Below are 19,424 nucleotides of genomic sequence, written 5' to 3' on the forward strand. Positions count from 1 at the left end.
TTTGAAAGATCCTTAATGGTGCTTTTAAGATGCTGATTTTCAGTGAAGTCTTTTTGTTCAGGGGGGCAGAGAACACGACAGAAAATAGCTCTGTTTTGTCAACTGTTTTGTGAACGGATCACTTAAATGATTACCTGTTCTGTTCCTTCCCTCTGAAGCACCTGGCAATGGCCACTGTTGGGAGACAGGATACTGGGCTAGATGGACAATTGGTTTGACCCAGTCTGGCTGTTCTCATGAAATGAAGAAAATATTCTCTGTGTGCCTGCAGAAGAGGCTACTGTTGACATAAACTGATTCAAATCACTGGCTAAGCACCCAGCTTTTGTCATCACTAGTTTCTTTTACAGGCACACAGAGAATACTTTCTTCATTTTGGTTTATTCAAGTAGTTCAGTTCAATGACTGCTTCATTCACAGCTGAGAAACCGATTGGGAGTGGAAAAAGCAAGAAAGTTTGTTTTCCTCTTCAAATCTACGAACAGAAATGAGGTGTGAGAAGATGAGATCTACTAATTCTGAAATCTTGGAAGGACATGGTGATCATGGGGGGAGGGATAGCTCACTGGTTTGAGCATTAGCCTGCTAAACCCAGGGTTGTGAGTTCAATCCTTGAGGGGACCACTTAGGGATCTGGGGCAAAAATTGGTCCTGCTAGTGAAGGCAGACTCCATGACCTTTCAAGGTCCCTTCCAGTTCTAGGAGATTGGTATATCTCCAATTATTGGTATATCTCCAGTTATTACCACAAATAATGTGTTCAATTCATTAACTACAGATCTTGTTGACCTTGTATGCATGGGCAGCATGTGAAGCCCCCCCCCTTTGGGGAGGCTAGCCCCCTGACCCTGCCTGTGGCCCTGGACCTACCTTGCCCCTTCTGCGCCCTCCCCACCCCATGTGCTGGAGCCCCAGCCGAACCGGCCCACCCGCCCCAGCTACCCTGGGCCACTGAATGGCCTGAGCAGTGGCCTGACATCCAGGCTGATGCAAGCAGCCTTTGGCTGCCCTCAGACTGGCACAAGCCGCCCGCTGGCCCAGGACGCCCTGAGCTCCAGGCTGCTGCCCGTTCTGAGTGCCCACTGGCTTTGGCGGAGAGAGTGAGCAAGGGCACATCTTCTGGGTGGAGCATGGGCAGGGCCATGGCCTGGAGTAGGGGAGGCTAGCCTCCCTTGGCCTATTATACACACCTCACATGCTCTTATATCTGTTCATTCAGATTAGAACTCTTTTCAGGCTCTGCTGCAGAAACTTGCACTTTGTTTTAAAAAAGTATTTTTATTAAACTAAACTGTTGTGTAACTCAGCCTTAACGATAGGGCAGCTGTCACACCATCCTCATGGCATTACTATAGTGCTAGAACTCTGGAAAAGAGAACCTGTTGAAACACACTCATGAATACAGTTAATTTTGGAGAATCAAGCAAACAATGCCACCTGTTGTTGTTGTTGTTTTTTGTCTGTTGCAGGTTGGGAGACTGTGGTATCGCAGCCTCTGGTTGCAAGTATTTTGCCTCAGTTCTCAGTACAAATCAAACTTTGAAAGAGCTGGACCTGAGAGGCAGCAAACTGGGAGATTTAGGGGTGAAGCAGCTGTGTGAAGGACTGAAACATCCCGACTGCAAACTGCAGAAACTGGTGTAAGTAGTTGGGGGTTCCCTTCACAGTATTCCATTAAATGCAGTTCTGCTTCACTCTCCAGTCTGTGTATATGTGGCTCATTACAGACAGCATGTGGAACATTGTGCTGGGTGCAATTTTATAAATAATGTTAAAGACCCGAGAAAGGTGCAGAAAGGGTAATTACAGAAATAAGTGCTCCTGGGGCTGAAACGCTGAGCACAGATCTTCCTGTAACTTGAGGGTTGTAGTGATAGGTCACTCGACAGGTCTTTCTCCTCACAGCACATCTGAAGGGCACACCAGTGGCCCAAAATATGTCACTGTTTAGAAATCTTGAATATATGATAGAAGTAGCCAATGATAATTAAGGCCAGATCCAACAGCACTAATCCAGGCCTTGTGGTATGAGTGGTCACCTGGGTCAGAGGTATCAGTAAGACATCCCAGACCACACACTGCATGTAGGAAAGAGAGAAGACTGTTCTCTGCCCTCCCCCATCACTCTCACCCATGTGAGTGTGAAGATAAGGAGCTATAAGAGGTGGGACACCCTACCATCAGCCAGAAGTGAGCATCTGAGACTGCTCCCTTACAGCAGCTGGGAGGTGAAATAGAGGTGTGGTTTTGGAGTCTCAGTGTTATTCTGGATGGCATCCGTGCTCTTATATTTGTTCATTCAGATTAGAACTCTTTTCAGGCTCTGCTGCAGAAACGTGCACTTTGTTTTAAAAAGTGTTTTTATTAAACTGAATTGTGTAACTCAGCCTTAACTGTGGGGCAGCTGTCACACCATCCTCATTGCATTACTATAGTGCTAGGACTTTGGAAAGGCGAACCTGTCACACTTCCACAAGAAGTGGAAGCTTGGACAAATGACCAGGGAGGAGTATAAAAATATTGCTCAGGCATGCAGGAGTGAAATCAGGAAGGCTAAATCACACTTGGAGTTGCAGATAGCAAGGGATGTTAAGAGTAACAAGAAGGGTTTCTACAGGTATGTCAGAAACAAGAAAACAGGGAAAGTGTGGGCCCCTTACTGATTCGGGGAGGCAACCTAGTGACAGAGAATGTGGAAAAAGCTAATGTTCTCAATGCTTTTTTTGCCTCTGTCTTCACAAACAAGGTCAGCTCCCAGACTGCTGCACAGGGCAGCACAGCATGGGGAGGAGCTGACCAGCCCTCTGTGGAGAACAAAGTGATTCAGGACTATTTAGAAAAGCTGGACAAGCACAAGTCCATGGGGCCGGATGCGCTGCATCCAAGGGTGCTAAAGGAGTTGGTGGATGTGATTGCAGAGCCATTGGCCATTATCTTTGAAAACTCATGGCAATCGGGTTAGGTCCCGGATGACTGGAAAAAGGCTACTGTAGTGCCCATCTTTAAAAAAGGGAAGAAGGAGGATCCGTGGAACGACAGGCCAGTCAGCCTCACCTCAGTCCCTGCAAAAATCATGGAGCAAGTCCTCAAGGAATCAATTTTGAAGCACTTAGAGGAGAGGAAAGTGATCAGGAACAGTCAGCATGGATTCACCAAGGGCAAGTCATGCCTGACTAACCTAATTGCCTTCTATGAGGAGATAACTGGGTCTGTGGATGAGGGGAAAGCAGTGGATGTGTTATTCCTTGACTTTAGCAAAGCTTTTGATACGGTCTCCCACAGTATTCTTGCCAGCAAGTTAAAGAAGTATGGGCTGGATGAATGGACTATAAGGTGGATAGAAAGCTGGCTAGATCGTCGGGGTCAACGGGTAGTGATCAACGGCTCCATGTCTAGTTGGCAGCCTGTATCAAGCGGAGTGCTTCAAGGGTCGGTCCTGCGGCCAGTTTTGTTCAATATCTTCATTAATGATCTGAAGGATGGCATGGACTGCACTCTCAGCAAGTTTGCAGATGACACTAAACTGGGAGAAGTGATAGATACACTGGAGGGTAGGGATAGGATTACAGAGGGACCTAGACAAATTAGAGGATTGGGCCAAATTAGAGGATTGGGCTGAGTCCTGCATTTAGGATGAAAGAATCCCATTCCCCACTATAGGCTGGGGACCGAGTGGCTCGGCAGCAGTTCTGCAGAAAAGGACCTAGGAGTTACCGTGGACGAGAAGCTGGATATGAGTCAACAGTGTGCCCTTGTTGCCAAGAAGGCTAACAGCATTTTGGGCTGTATAAGTAGGAGCATTGCCAGCAGATCGAGGGACATGATCATTCCCCTCTATTCGACATTGGTGAGGCCCCACACTACAAGAAGGATGTGGAAAAATTGGAAAGAGTCCAGCAGAGGGCAACAAAAATGATCAGGGGGCTGGAGCACATGATTTATAAGGAGAGGCTGAGGGAACTGGGATTATTTAGTCTGCAGAAGAGAAGAGTGAGAGGGGATTTGATAGCTGCTTTCAACTACCTGAAAGGGGGTTCCATAGAGGATGGAGCTAGACCAGAGGTGGGGAAACTATGGCCCGCGGGACCCTCCTGCCCGGCCCCATAGCTCCTGCCCCGGGAGGCTAGCCCCTGGCCTCTCCCCTGCTGTTCCCCCTCCCCCGCAGCCTCAGCTCGCTCCGCCTCTGGTGCAATGCTCTGGGTGGCGGGGCTGCGAGTTCCTGGGGCAGCACAGCTGCAGAGCCCGGCCTGACCTGATGCTCTGTGCTGCACGGTGGCATCGCTGGTTCCAGCCAGGTGGAGCGGCTGCCTGTCCTGGTGCTCTGGGCAGCATGGCTGTAGCGCCGCCAGCCACCAGTGCTCCAGGCAGCGTGGTAAGGAGGCAGAGAGCGGGGGGGGGGGGGGGGTTGAGAGAGGGCAGAGGAGTTCGGGGCAGTGGTTGGGGGCAGGGGCATGGATAGGGGGCGGGGTGGTCAGAGGGCGGGGACCCCAGGGGTTGAATGGGGGCAGAGATCCCGGGGGGGGGGCAGTCAGAAAGGAGATGGGGGTTGGATGGGGCAGCGGGGGGCAGTCAGGGGCAGGGGTTCTGGTGGCAGTCAGGGAACTGGGGGCATTGGATGGGGCAGGAGTCTGGCGGGGGGCTGTCAGAGGGCGAGAAGCCGGGGGGGTCAGATAGGGGGCGGGGGCCATGCCATGCCTGGCTGTTTGGGGAGGCACAGCCTCCCCTAACCAGCCCTCCATACAATTTCTGAAACCCGATGCGGCCCTCAGGCCAAAAAGTTTGCCTGCCCCGATCTAGACTGTTCTCAGTGGTAGCAGATGACAGAACAAGGAGTAATGGTCTCAAGTTGCACTGGGAGAGGTTTAGGTTGGATATTAGGAAAAACTTTTTCACTAGAGAGGGTGGTGAAGCACTGGAATGAGTTACCTAGGGAGGTGGTGGAATCTCCTTCCTCAGGGTATGTCTACACTATGAAATTAAATCGATTTTAGAGAAGTCGATTTTTAGAAATCGATTTTATACAGTCGATTGTGTATGTCCCCACTAAGCGCATTAAGTTGGTGGAGTGCGTCCTCACTACTGTGGCTAGCATCAACTTACGGAGCGGTGCACTGTGGGTAGCTATCCCACAGTTCCTGCAGTCTCCGCCACTCATTGGAATTCTGGTTTAAGCTCCCAATGCCTGATGGGGCAAAAACATTGTTGCGAGAGGTTTTGGGTACATGTCATCAGTTGCCCCTCCCTTCGTGAAAGGAATGGCTGTCAATCGTTTCACATCTTTTTTCCTGGATTACTCATGCAGACACCATACTGCGGCAAGCATGGAGCCCACTCAGCTCACTATCATGCACTTTAAAAGCTCGCTGGCGCTGTCTGCTGACTAGGTCAGACCTCAGCGCAACCAACATTCCCATTGTTATTGCTGCTTGCTCCATAATATCCGTGAGAGTAAGGGGGAGACGTTTATGGTAGGGTGGGAGGTTGAGGCAAATCGCCTGGTGTCCGATTTTGAGCAGCCAGACACCAGGGTGATTAGAAGAGCACAGCAAGGCATGCTGTGCATCAGAGAGGCTTTGAAAACCAGTTTCATAACTGGCCAGGCTTCAATGTGACAGTTGTGTGTGTTTCTCCTTGATGCAAACCTGCCGCCTTTGTTGAGTTTAATTCCCTGTAAGCCAACCACCCTCCCCACTTTGAAATAAAGTAACTGTTGTTTTGAAACCATGCTGTGACGATGCGGTTCTGGTGGGACCCAACTGAGAGTGCCAATTCAGGACCAATTGCTTAAACAGGGCAGTCACAACCCTAGGCTGGGGTTTTTCCACCTCTAAGGCAAACCAAACCAGCCAGACAAAGAGGACTTTGGTTTCACTCCACTGGCTAACCACAAGTCACACAAGCAATTTCCTAGGACACTCCAGTCTCCCAGTATCACCACCAGTCCCACTCGTCCTGAGGATGAATGGTTATGAAAACCAATACCCCAATAAAAGAAAATAGTTTCTCTCGATCCCAAAGAATCAAGCCCCAGACCCAGGTCAATATACAAATCAGATCTTACCCACAAGTCACCCTGTTGCCAGTCCTTTAGAATCTAAAATCTAAAGGTTTATTCATAAAAGGAAAAAGATAGAGATGAGAGCTAGAATTGGTTAAATGGAATCAATTACATACAGTAATGGCAAAGTTCTTAGTTCAGGCTTGTAGCAGTGATGGAATAAACTACAGGTTTAAATCAAGTCTCTGGAGTACATCCCCCACTGGGATGGGTCATCAGTCCTTTGTTCAGAGCTTCAGCTTGTAGCAAAGTCCCTCCAGAGGTATGAAGCAGGATTGAAGACCAGATGGAGATGAGGCATCAGCCTTTTATAGGCTCTTCCAGGTGTAAGAACACTTCTTTGTTCTTACTGTGGAAAATTACAGCAAAATGGAGTCTGGGGTCACATGGGCAAGCCCCTGCATACTTTGCTGAGTTACAAGGCATATCTGCCTTCTCTCAATGGGACAATTGTGTAGCTGATGGTCCTTAATGGGCCATCAAGCAGGCTAGGCAGAGCTAACACCAACTTGTCTGGGATGTCTCCCAGAAGCACAGCACAACTTTGAAATACAGACAGTATAGAGCCAATACTCATAACTTTAATTACAAAATGACACACATATACAGACAGCATAATCATAACCAGCAACCCATAACCTGGTCTAAGACACCTTATATGACCCCCTTTACATAAGATTTGGTGCCACTACAGGACCTTGGTTGCAACCATGTTCTATATGGTTCCAGATTATATCAATAACATCACACATGCATTCTTTCTTCATTAATTTAAAAAAATGAGATAATGGACAAGTTAGCCCGGGTGGGGTGGGAGAGAGGGAAGGACACGGCCACATTGCTTACTGTAGCCACTCTAAAAATCAAACTGTTTGAATGACAGCCTTCTGTTGCTTGGGCCATCCTCTGGAGTCAAGTGGCTGGGTACCCGGAGCCTCCCCCCGAGCGGTCTTGGGCGTCTGGGTGAGGAGGCTATGGAACATGGGGAGGAGAGTAGGTGGTTATACAGTGGATGCAGCAGGGGTCTGTGCTCTTGTTGGCTTTCCTGTAGCTCCAACAAACACTTCATCGTGTCTGTTTGTTCCCCCATTAGCCTCCGCTCTTCACGCTCACTTAATTCTTTCCTGGCCTCTGTCACTGAATGCTCCATGCATTAAGCTGTGCCCTATCAGTGCGGGAGGACTGCATGAGCTCGGAAAACATGTCATCACAAGTTCGGGGTTTTTTGCCTTCTAATCTGTGATAACCTCAGGGATGGAGATGATAGGGGGAGCGTAGAAACATTCTATGCTCTACAATTCTGGGGGGACTGCATGGTCACCTGTGCTGCTGAGTGCTGCTGGGTTCACGTTGACCAAACAGGAAATGAAATTCAAAAGTTCCTGGGGCTTTTCCTGTGTACCTGCTAGTGCATCAGAGTTCAAAGTGCTGTCCAGAGCAGTCACATTGGAGCACTCTGGGATAGCTCCCGGAGGCCAGTACCATCGATTTACGTCCTTGCTACCCCAAATTCGACACAGCAAAGTCGATTTTAGCACTACTCCCCTCGCCTGGGAGGAGTACAGAAGTTGATTTTAAGAGCCCTTTAAGTTGACATAACGGGGTTGATTGTGTGGATGCATTCATTTTAAAATCGACCTAATGCAGCTAAATTCGACCTAACCCTGTAGTGTAGACCAAGCCTTAGAGGTTTTGAAGGTCAGGCTTGACAAAGCCCTTGCTGGGATGATTTAGTTGGGGATTGGTCCTGCTTTGAGCAGGGGGTTGGACTAGATGACCTCCTGAGGTCCCTTCCAAACCTGATAATCTATGATTCTATGATTAATTAATACAGTTAATTTTGGAGAATCAAGCAAACAATGCCACCTGTTGTTGTTGTTGTTTTTTTTGTCTGTTGCAGGTTGGGAGACTGTGGTATCGTAGCCTCTGGTTGCAAGTATTTTGCCTCAGTTCTCAGTACAAATCAAACTTTGAAAGAGCTGGACCTGAGAGGCAGCAAACTGGGAGATTTAGGGGTGAAGCAGCTGTGTGAAGGACTGAAACATCCCGACTGCAAACTGCAGAAACTGGTGTAAGTAGTTGGGGGTTCCCTTCACAGTATTCCATTAAGTGCAGTTCTGCTTCACTCTCCAGTCTGTGTATATGTGGCTCATTACAGACAGCATGTGGAACATTGTGCTGGGTGCGATTTTATAAATAATGTTAAAGACCCGAGAAAGGTGCAGAAAGGGTAATTACAGAAATAAGTGCTCCTGGGGCTGAAACGCTGAGCACAGATCTTCCTGTAACTTGAGGGTTGTAGTGACAGGTCACTCGACAGGTCTTTCTCCTCACAGCACATCTGAAGGGCACACCAGTGGCCCAAAATATGTCACTGTTTAGAAATCTTGAATAAATGATAGAAGTAGCCAATGATAATTAAGGCCAGATTCAACAGCACTAATCCAGGCCTTGTGGTATGAGTGGTCACCTGGGTCAGAGGTATCAGTAAGGGTATGTCTACACTACCAGAGTAGTTTGATTCTACTTATATCAAATTTGTGGAACCGATATTACGAAGTCGAATGTGTGTATCCACACTAAGGACAGTAATTCGACTTTGTGAGTCCACACTAACGGGGCAAGCGTCGACATTGGAAGCGGTGCACTGTGGGCAGCTATGCCACAGTTCCCGCAGTCCCCGCTGCCCATTGGAATTCTGGGGCGAGCCCCCAATGCCTGCTGGGGGAAAAAATGTGTCGAGGGTGGTTTTGGGTAACTGTCGTCATTCAACCGTCACTCCCGCCCTCCCTCCCTGAAAGCGCCGGCGGGCAATCAGTTCGCGCACTTTTCTGGTGAGTGACAGCGCGGACGCCACAGCACTGCGAGCATGGAGCCCGCTGCAATCATCACTGCAGTTATGGCCGTTGTCAACTCCTCGCACCTTATCGTCCACCTTTTTCACAGTCAGATGCTGAGAAATCGGGCGAGGAGGCTACGGCAGCGCGGTGAGGACATGAAGTCACAGAGTGGCGCAGACCTCTCACAAAGCAGGGTATGCCGCGCAGTGGAGATCATGGTGGCAATGGGTCAAGTTCATGGTGTGGAACGGCGATTCTGGGCCCGGGAAACAAGCACGGACTGGTGGGACCGCATAGTGCTGCAGGTGTGGGATGAATCACAGTGGCTGCGAAACTTTAGGATGCGTAAGGGAACTTTCCTTGAACTGTGTGAGTTGCTGTCCCCTGCCCTGAAACGCAAGGACTCCCAGATGCGAGCAGCCCTGACTGTGCAGAAGCGAGTGGCCATAGCCCTCTGGAAACTTGCAACGCCAGACAGCTACCGGTCAGTAGCGAACCACTTTGGCATTGGCAAATCTACCGTGGGGGTTGCTGTGATGCAAGTAGCCAACGCAATCGTTGAGCTACTGCTCTCAAAGGTAGTGACCCTGGGAAACGTTCAGGTCATCATAGATGGCTTCGCCGCGATGGGATTCCCAAACTGCAGTGGGGCTATAGATGGGACTCACATCCCTATCCTGGGACCGGACCACCAGGCCAGCCAGTATATTAACCGAAAGGGCTACTTTTCAATGGTGCTGCAAGCACTGGTGGACCATAGGGGACGTTTTACCAACATCAACGTCGGATGGCCGGGCAAGGTTCATGACGTGCGTGTTTTCAGGAACTCTGGTCTGTTTAGACGCCTGCAGGAAGGTATTTTCTTCCCGGACCACAAAATAACTGTTGGGGATGTGGAGATGCCTATAGTGATCCTCGGGGACCCAGCCTACCCACTAATGCCCTGGCTCATGAAGCCCTATACAGGCGCCCTGGACAGTGACAAAGAACTCTTCAACTACCGGCTGAGCAAGTGCAGAATGGTGGTGGAGTGTGCTTTTGGACGTCTCAAAGGGAGATGGAGAAGCTTACTGACTCGCTCAGATCTCAGCGAAACCAATATCCACATTGTTATTGCAGCTTGCTGTGTGCTCCACAATCTCTGTGAGAGCAAGGGGGAGACCTTTATGGCGGGATGGGAGGTTGAGGCAAATAGTCTGGCTGCTGATTACGCCCAGCCAGACAGCTGTGCGATTAGAAGAGCCCAGCGGGAAGCGCTATGCATCTGGGAGGCTTTGAAAGCTAGGTTCCTCAGTGAGCAGGGTAACCTGTGACTATTAAGTTTGTTCCCCCCCTTCCAACACACGTTTAAAAATAAAATACATGGAACTTTGTTAATTAACACCGTTTTCTTTATTACTGATTTCACGGTAAAGGGTTGAAACTGGGACGCAGACTGTGGTGGGTAGGGTGTGTAGTGATGTAAAGACCGCTTCTAAACTCGAAGAATGACCCCCTTCAAACACAGTCTCCTCTAAAAGAACATGACGGAAACAGTAATTAACAGAAAAGTATTTTTTATTATCAACTAGACAGGGGATGAAACTGGGACGGGGGCTTGGGTGAGGCGGGAAGGAAAGGACTTATCAAAATTTTGGGAATGAGAGCCTTCTTGTACTTGAGCACTCTGCAGGGGTGGAGTGACAGTTTTCACGGCCCCTGCCGCCCCTCCTTCTTGGTACTTTGGGTGAGGGGGGTATGGGACTTTGTGGCGGGGGAGGGCGGTTAGAGATAGACTGCAGTGGGGCTCTGTTCTCCTGCCTCTGGTCCTGCAGAACATCCACAAGGCGCCGGAGTGTGTCCATTTGCTCCCTCATTAGTCCAAGCATCGTTTGAGTCGCCTGCTGGTCTTCCTGACGCCACCTGTCCTCCCGTTCACTGTGTGAGCGCTGGTACTGAGACATGTTCTCCCTCCACTGGGTCTGCTGGGCCGCCTCGGCTCGGGAGCAGCCCATAAGTTCTGAGAACATCTCGTCCCGTGTCCTTTTCTTTCGCCGCCTAATCTGCGCCAGCCTCTGTGAGGGGGATGCCGGGGTAGGTCGGGAGACAGTCGCAGCTGTGTGATGGGAAAAAGGGAGTGAATTCCTTACAAAGATACATTTTTGCAAACAATGAACATAGTCTAGTCTGTCTCTGTGAACAAGACCATGCACAGCACCTATCTCATGCGCACTCAGGACAAGTTCGAATTTTCGGCCTTCGCATTCACTGGGGTCTTGCAGTGGAGATCAGACAAGCGGGGCAGGACAGCAGAATTCGTGTAGCAGGCAGACATGGTAAGCTGTAGACTTTTGGCTGCTTAAAACTTAATTTATAGCAGTGCCCTCCTTTCACGGTCAAAGCAATGCTCCTAGCATTGGCCAGTTCCTGCTGCCGGCAATCCGAAGCATGAACTCCGCCCCTGTCCCACCCCCTCGCGGCTGTCCCCGGGAAAGATCCCTGTATGCTGCCCCTGTCCTGCCTCCACCGCGTGGCTGTAAACTGCTAATTACAGTTATGTAAAGGAACAGGCAAGCAGTCTCAATACTAACATTCCCCTAATTCAAAGCAGGCCACCATGAGCGAAATCACCCTGATGAGGATCAGTGACACAGAGAAAGACCGCATGCTGCGTGAAAGCCAGCAAAAACCAGGGCCCTATGCCGCCATGCTCTGCGAGGCAATGATACCCGAGTACCTGATGATAGCCTGGCGTGGAAAAGTGTGCTACCACGGAGGACGCAATAAGGCCGCTCTCCCCAGGAACCTCATGCAGAGGCTTTTCAATTACCTCCAGGAGAGCTTCGTGGAGCTCTCCCATGAGGATTTCTGTTCTATCCCCGTACATATTGACCTTCTTTTCCATTGTTAATATTCCTGTTCTGTTAAAAATAAATGTTTACATGTTTAAAGCACTTACCGACTGATCCTTCCCCTGATTCAGGGTCTGGGTTAACAGCTGGGGAGGGTTGGTAGGGGATCTCCGTGAGGGTGATGATGAGATCCTGGCTGTCGGGGAAATCAGCGTTGTAAGCGCTGTCGACTGCCTCGTCCTCCTCATCTCCTTCCTCATCTTCCCCGTCCGCGAACATCTCCGAGGAACCGGCCATCGACACTATCCCATCCTCAGAGTCCACGGTCAGTGGTGGTGTAGTGGTGGCGGCCGCACCTAGAATGGAATGCAGTGCCTCGTAGAAGCAGCATGTCTGGAGCTGGGATCCGGAGCGTCCGTTTGCTGCTTTGGTCTTCTGGTAGCCTTGTCTCGGGTCCTTGATTTTCACGCGGCACTGTGTTGCATCCCGGCTGTATCCTCTCTCTGTAATGGCTTTGGAGATCTTCTCGTAGATCTTCGCATTCCGTTTTTTGGAGCGCAGCTCCGAAAGCACAGACTCATCGCCCCACACAGCGATCAGATCCAAGACTTCCCGATCAGTCCATGCTGGGGCCCTCTTTCTATTCTGAGATTGCATGGACACCTCTGCTGGAGAGCTCTGCATCGTTGCCAGTGCTGCTGAGCTCGCCACGATGTCCAAACAGGAAATGAGATTCAAACTGGCCAGACAGGAAAAGGAATTCAAATTTTCCCGGGGCTTTTCCTGTGTGGCTGGTCAGAGCATCCGAGCTCGGACTGCTGTCCAGAGCGTCAACAGAGTGGTGCACTGTGGGATAGCTCCCGGAGCTATTAGCGTCAAATTCCATCCACACCTACCCTAATTCGACATGGCCATGTCGAATTTAGCGCTACTCCCCTCGTCGGGGAGGAGTACAGAAATCGAACTAAAGAGCCCTGTATTTTGAACTAAATAGCTTCGTTGCGTGGACGGGTGCAGGGTTAATTCGATTTAATGCTGCTAAATTCGACATAACCTCCTAGTGTAGACCAGGCCTAAGATATCCCAGACCACACACTGCATGTAGGAAAGAGAGAAGACAGTTCTCTGCCCTCCCCCATCACTCTCATCCACGTGAGTGTGAAGATAAGGAGCCATAAGAGGTGGGACACCCTACCATCAGCCAGAAGTGAGCATCTGAGACTGCTCCCTTACAGCAGCTGGGAGGTGAAATAGAGGTGTGGTTTTGGAGTCTCAGTGTTCTTTAAGACGCTCTTTAGATTTAATCCACACCACCTGTAAACAATTCCAAACACCTGTAATAGCATCACTTCTATTTTTAGTGTCCAGAACGTGATGGGGAGACATCATCACTTGGACATTTATTTGTGTGATTTTTGTAAAAAAAAGTTTCCTGTATATACGTTTTATATTTCCAGTGATAGATGCTTGGTTTACTTTGTTTGAATTCCATGTGTCTATATAAAGTGTATTTTCTTCGCCTGTGTTTGTGTGTCTGCCATTCATTGCTTCTCTCTATTGTTCAATTAACATAAGACAGTTCTCATTTTCCTTTACCCCACAAATTAGGTAGGAAAAGGAAGATTTCAAACCCTAACACTATTCTAAATCTCTGACTTCTACAGGCTGTCTTACTGCACACTCACAGCTGGTTGTTGTGGGGATCTTTCCACTGTCCTCAGTACCAATCAGACTCTGAGAGAGCTGGACCTGGAGAGAAATGAACTGGGAGATTCAGTGTTGTTAGTCGGATATTCAGGAATGCAACAGCTTTGTGAAGGATTGAAGGACAAAACCTGCAAACTGGAGATACTCAGGCAAGTCACGCTAATTATTTTTGTTCATTACATCACATCCCCAGCTCTGCCCGTCCCCAACTTTCCCCACCATGAGAAACAAACCAGTTTTCTCTCTCTCTCTCTCTCACACACACACACATACACACACATTTTTGTCTTTTACCATTTATTGAATGAATTCACACAGAAAAATAATAAGACAAAAACACCGTATTACCCAGGGGCAAACGTTTTTCACTGAGCAATCACTTCTCTTCTGATCTTTCAATACTTTTCTTCAGTGGAAACCTCCACAACACCTTCAAAAGGCAAGCCTGGGAACTCACATTTATAGCACTGCTAGACACTAAAAACCATGGAGCTAGCAGGGTCATTGGTTTCATGGCTTATTACAAAAATTTGTAACACACACCTGCCTGCTAACTGTTAATGGCCCACCTCATACCTCTTTTGCATAAGAATCCAACCCTTATTTCCCACTCCATTTCAGGTGGCCTCCTATGACATGCATTACCCCTTATGCTTAACAATCTGACCCAACTTGTATTTAGCTCAGGGCTTGGCTACACTTACAAATTTGCAGCGCTGCAGCAGGGTGTGAAAACACACCCTCTCCAGCGCTGCAAATTGCGGCGCTGTAAAGCGCCAGTGTGGTCAAAGCTCCAGCGCTGGGAGCGCGGCTCCCAGCGCTGTCCGTTATTCCCCACAGGGAGGTGGAGTACGGACAGCGCTGGGAGAGCTCTCTCCCAGCGCTGGCGCTTTGACTACACTTAGCGCTTCAAAGTGCTGCCGCGGCAGCGCTACCGCGGCAGCGCTTTGAAGTGCTAAGTGTAGCCACAGCCTCAGACACTTTTAATTTCTCCCTCAGATCTGAAGAAGAGCTCTGTGTAGCTTGAAAGTTTGTACCTTCCACCAACAGAAGTTGGTTCAATAAAAGATATTGCCTCATCTACCTTGTCTCTCTCATATCTCAGGGCCAACATAGTTAAAACAACACTGCAAAGAGCCTTTCCTTTAATTATTTGTCAGAACAAGTGGTTGAAATGTCACAGAAAGTAATCTAAAGATAAGGATGCAAAAATCACGTGTTTTGAGCAGTTTGAGAGTGTTTTCAACTACCAATCTCAACTTTGAATGAACTAGTAATTAAACGGAGCTACTTGAATAAACTGAAAAGAAACCAGTATTCCTCTCTGCACCAAGAGAAGAGGCTACTGCTGACAAAAGTTGTTGGAAATCACTGGCTAAGCACCTGGAACCAGTGATACCCTAGCTTTTGTCATCAGTAGCCTCATCTACAGGCATAGAGAGAATATTTTCTTCATTTCAGTTTATACAAGTAGTTCAGTTCAATGACAACCCCTTTCAAAGTTGAGAAACCAATTGGGAGTGGAAAAAGTGGAAAGTTTGTTTTCCTCTTCAAATCTACGAACAGAAATGAGGTGTGAGAGGATAAGATCTACTAGTTCTGAAATCTTGAAGAACATTGTTGGGACCTGGTCACGTGCTACCTGAGTCACGTTGCATATACACTAAGAAGACCACAGTCAATCGGTCCAATTAAATAACTACAGATAAACAAAGGCATTAGTAATAAAAGTTACTTTTAAATGTAAAATGTGCTTTGATACTTTTTTCCTTATGCATCTAGCATATTTAAGTTTTATTTACTGAGTAAAACTATTTTAAAATGCTGTTTGTGCATTTTCAATTCAATTCCAATTTCCATTCAAATACTGCTCAACACAAATCATGACTAAAAAATTTAATCCTTGTGTAATAAATAAATACGTACTTCACCATTTTCTAACATAATAAAAAATGGAAAAATTAGGAGTCTTAGAAAATGTATGGTAAGCTACAAAAGGGCTTAAATAAATGTGTAGGGCTACAGTGTAGCCTCTTGTTCTTCTTCAAGTGCTGTCCCTGTGGGTGCTTCGCTTTAGGTGTTGCTGCATCCCTGCGCTTATAGCCAGAGATTTAAGGTAGCAGTGCCCAGTTGGGCTGCACATGCGCAGACCCTGTCTTGCGCTGCCTCAGGCAGTTAATTGATGCTGTGCGGCCAATCCCACCCCCCCAACTTCCTTCTCTACCGCCCTTGGCTCCAGTCAGAGCATTCATCAGCACTATGAAGTGTTCTCCTACTGGTTTTTGAATGTTACAATTCTTGATGTCTGATTTGTGTCCATTTATTCTTTTGCGTAGAGCGTAGGGATCTACAACCTATCCTGAAGGATGATCCCTCACTCTCACAGACCTTGGGAGACAGGCCAGTCCTCGCTTACAGACAGCCCCCCAACCTGAAGCAAATACTCACCAGCAACTACACACAACACAACAAAAACACCAACCCAGGAACCAATCCCTGCAACAAACCCTGTTGCCAACTCTGTCTGCATATCTATTCAAGGGACACCATCATAGGACCTAACCACATCAGCCACACCATTAGGGCTTGTTCACCTGCACATCTACCAATGTGATATATGCCATCATGTGCCAGCAATGCCCCTCTGCCATGTACATTGACCAAACCGGACAGTCTCTACACAAAAGAATAAATGGACACAAATCAGACATCAAGAATTGTAACATTCAAAAACCAGTAGGAGAGCACGTCAATCCCCCTGGACATTCAATAACAGACTTAAAAGTGGCCATTCTTCAACAAAATAAAAAATCAAAAAATGAGAAACTGCAGAACTGGAATTAATTTGCAAACTGGACACCATCAAATTAGGCCTGAATAAAGACTGGGAGTGGATGGGTCACTACAAAAAGTAATTTTCCCTCTGCTGATACTCACACCTTCTTGTTAACTGTTGGAAATGGGCGACGTCCACCTTGATTGCATTGGTCTCATTAGCACTACAAAAGTAATTTTCCCTCTCTTAATATTCACCCCTTCTTGTCAACTGTTGAGAATAGACCACTTCCACCATAATTGAATTGCCTCATTAGCACTAACCCCTCACTTGGTAAGGCAACTCCCATCTTTTCATGTGCTGTAATATATATATATTGCTCACTGTATTTTTCACACCATGCATCTGATGAAGTGGGCTGTAGCCCAGGAAAGCTTATGCTCAAGTAAATTTGTTAGTCTCTAAGATGCCACAAGGACTCCTCGTTGCTTTTGCTGATACAGACTAACACGGCTACCACTCTGAAACCTGTTGGCACCATGAATTTCAGCCAGACACCTCTGAATACAATGCAGTACATTATACCGTGCTCACCTATCACACCGGCACTGACCTTGGCCACATCACAACAACTCCTGCACCACAGAGGCTTATCTGTCTCCTCGGTACCTTAGTCCCCCCTTCTCAGTTCCAATGGTGCTTCTATACACAGGGCTCTTTCACAGCCCAGCTCTCCACAGTTGTCAACACACTGCTCCAGTGGGGAGGAGGATGAGGGTGAAGAGGACATGATAGGCTTGCTCGCCTCAGCATTCCACTCCTGTAATTAATCTTGCCATACAGGCACCATCAGCCACTGGCTTCTCAGCAAACTTTGCAAAACAACCCTGGTTCGGCCAGCTTTGGATGCCTCCCATGCCATTCCAACCACAGTGGCCATTCTGGCAACTGTGGGCACCATACCCACAACAACAACAACGGGGAACACCCAACACTCTGCCCGCAACTGGTGCACGCCAACCACCTGTGCTGCCATCACATGCACCCCCAAGTGTCTCCAAACAGGGGGTCGATGAACAGGAAGAATTCTCAGATCCAGATAATATAACCGACATTCATCTTTCCTCTTCCTCCCCGGGTGATGCACTTATGCCTCCACCTCCCAACATGACAGAGAATTTCAGGCAGTTTCAGGATCTCTTCAAGAGAGTGGCAGCGTCCTTTGACATTTCTCTGGAAGAGGTCCAGAAATAACACCACAAGTTAGTGGACATATTACATACGTCCACTTCATCCAAAATCGCCCTCCCCTTGAATGAGGCGATTATGGATCCTGTCAAATTACTCTGGCGAACCCCAGCAATGATTCCACCTACATGTAAAAGATCCGATAAGAAATATTATGTACCAGCCAAAGGCACTGAATGTCTCTTCTCGCATCCAACGCCAAATTTGCTGGTTATAGATGCAATAAATGAAAGAGGTAAACAACAGCAATATAGGAATACCCCATACAACAAAGACTGGAAACAGCTTGATCCGTGTGGTCGCAAAGCATACTCAACTGTGACATTACAATTGAGAATCGCCAATTATGAGGCCCAGTTGGCAAAATACAATCACAATAACCACGCAAGCCTTTCCAATTGTACAAGCTTTATTCCTGAAGACAAAAGAGAACAGTACAAAACCATCATTACAGTGGGTCACCTCATCACTAGAACAGCACTTCAAGCTGCCCTCAAATCTGCTGATTCTGCAGTGAGATCCATAGCCACAGCAGTTGTTAAGAGGAGAGCTTCCTGGCTTCACCTGTCTGGCTTTCCAAAGCCAGTACAGTCCACTGTAGAGGACTTACCATTTGAAGGTGCCCAGCTTTTCGCAGACAAGACCGACGAGTCATTACACACACTGAAAGATTCCAGGGCTACTTTACAATCCCTAGGTATCCACACACGTAGGAACAAGAGACGACAAATCACTTACAAACTCAGTAGCGATTCCGAACCCCTTCACACACTCAGCGCAACAGGTTCTATGACCAGCAGAGCCGCAGACAGAAAACCTCCTCCTCGACTACTGCTTCCCAGTCCTCAACAGCCAGGCAGCAGATTTGAAGGCTTGGTCGAGGGCTCGAGAACCCCATCGCTCACAATGCTGGCTCCATCGCCCAATGGCAAAATCTTTGGAGATCGCCAAATCCAATTTTACCCCATCTGGCATTCCATCACCAAGGACAGATGGATATTGGAAATAATCAAGACTGGGTACTCCATCCCCCTTACCTCCAACTGCCCTACCCATCCCCTTTCCCCGTCCATCTTCAGGGACCCCTCTCACAAACACCTGCTTTGTGAAAAGGTGAACCATCTTATATCCCTGGGAGCTGTAGAACCTGTACCAGCCGGGTACAGAGGGAAATGGTTCTATTCCCACTACTTTCTCACACAGAAAAAGACTGGAGGTTGGAGACCTATTCTAGACTTAAGGTTACTCAACACTTTTGTAAAAACACAAAGATTCAAAATGCTCACGCTAAGCACCATAATCCCAGCATTAGAGAGAGGGGGGACTGGTTCTCAGCCCTCAACCTCCAAGATGCATATTTTCACATTTCCATCTACTCATAGCATTGGAAGTTCCAGTGGTTTACAATAGCACAGGACCATTTTTCAGTACAAGGTCCTGCCCTTTAGCCTTTCCACTGCAGCGAGGGTATTTTCGAAAGTACTCGCTGTAGTAACTGCCCACCTATGCAGAGAGGGCATAATGATATTCCCGTACTTGAACGACTGCCTGCTGAAAGTACCAGCACTGCAGACAGCCATACTGTCCACCCAATGTACGATCCACCTCTTTATCTCCTTAGGGCTTCAAATAAACTTTCAAAAGTCCACCCTAACACCAACCCAGTGCCTCGAATTCATTGGGGCAGTCCTCAACTCCCTCGAAGCAACTGCTTCCCTTCCAATAAAACGCTTCCAGAGTCTAAACATGTTAGTCTCAACAGCACGGAACAGCCCACCGGTCGCTGCCAAGACATGCCTACAGCTTCTAGGCCATATGGCTGCTACGACCTTTGTTGTCTGTCATGCAAGGTTACACATGCACTGTCTTCTATCCTGACTACGGACACAGTACATTCCTCACAGGCACAGTTTACGCAAACTCCTCACCATGCCCAATGCAATCAAGGATTCCCTGGTATGCTG

General features: G+C 48.1%; 1 protein-coding gene across 1 annotated transcript in view; it reads left to right on the forward strand.

Moving 5' to 3' along the window:
• Positions 1–19,424, forward strand: part of LOC123369028 (NACHT, LRR and PYD domains-containing protein 3-like) — an 81,221-nt gene that overhangs the window by 52,592 nt on the left and 9,205 nt on the right. Inside the window, exons 9-11 of the mRNA XM_045014400.1 lie at positions 1,470–1,640; positions 7,959–8,129; positions 13,394–13,585. Of these exons, the coding sequence (XP_044870335.1) occupies positions 1,470–1,640; positions 7,959–8,129; positions 13,394–13,585 (534 nt within the window). The remainder of the gene's footprint in view (positions 1–1,469; positions 1,641–7,958; positions 8,130–13,393; positions 13,586–19,424) is intronic.

This window comes from Mauremys mutica, chromosome 4, assembly GCF_020497125.1.
Source record: "Mauremys mutica isolate MM-2020 ecotype Southern chromosome 4, ASM2049712v1, whole genome shotgun sequence".
Lineage (NCBI taxonomy): Eukaryota > Metazoa > Chordata > Testudines > Geoemydidae > Mauremys > Mauremys mutica.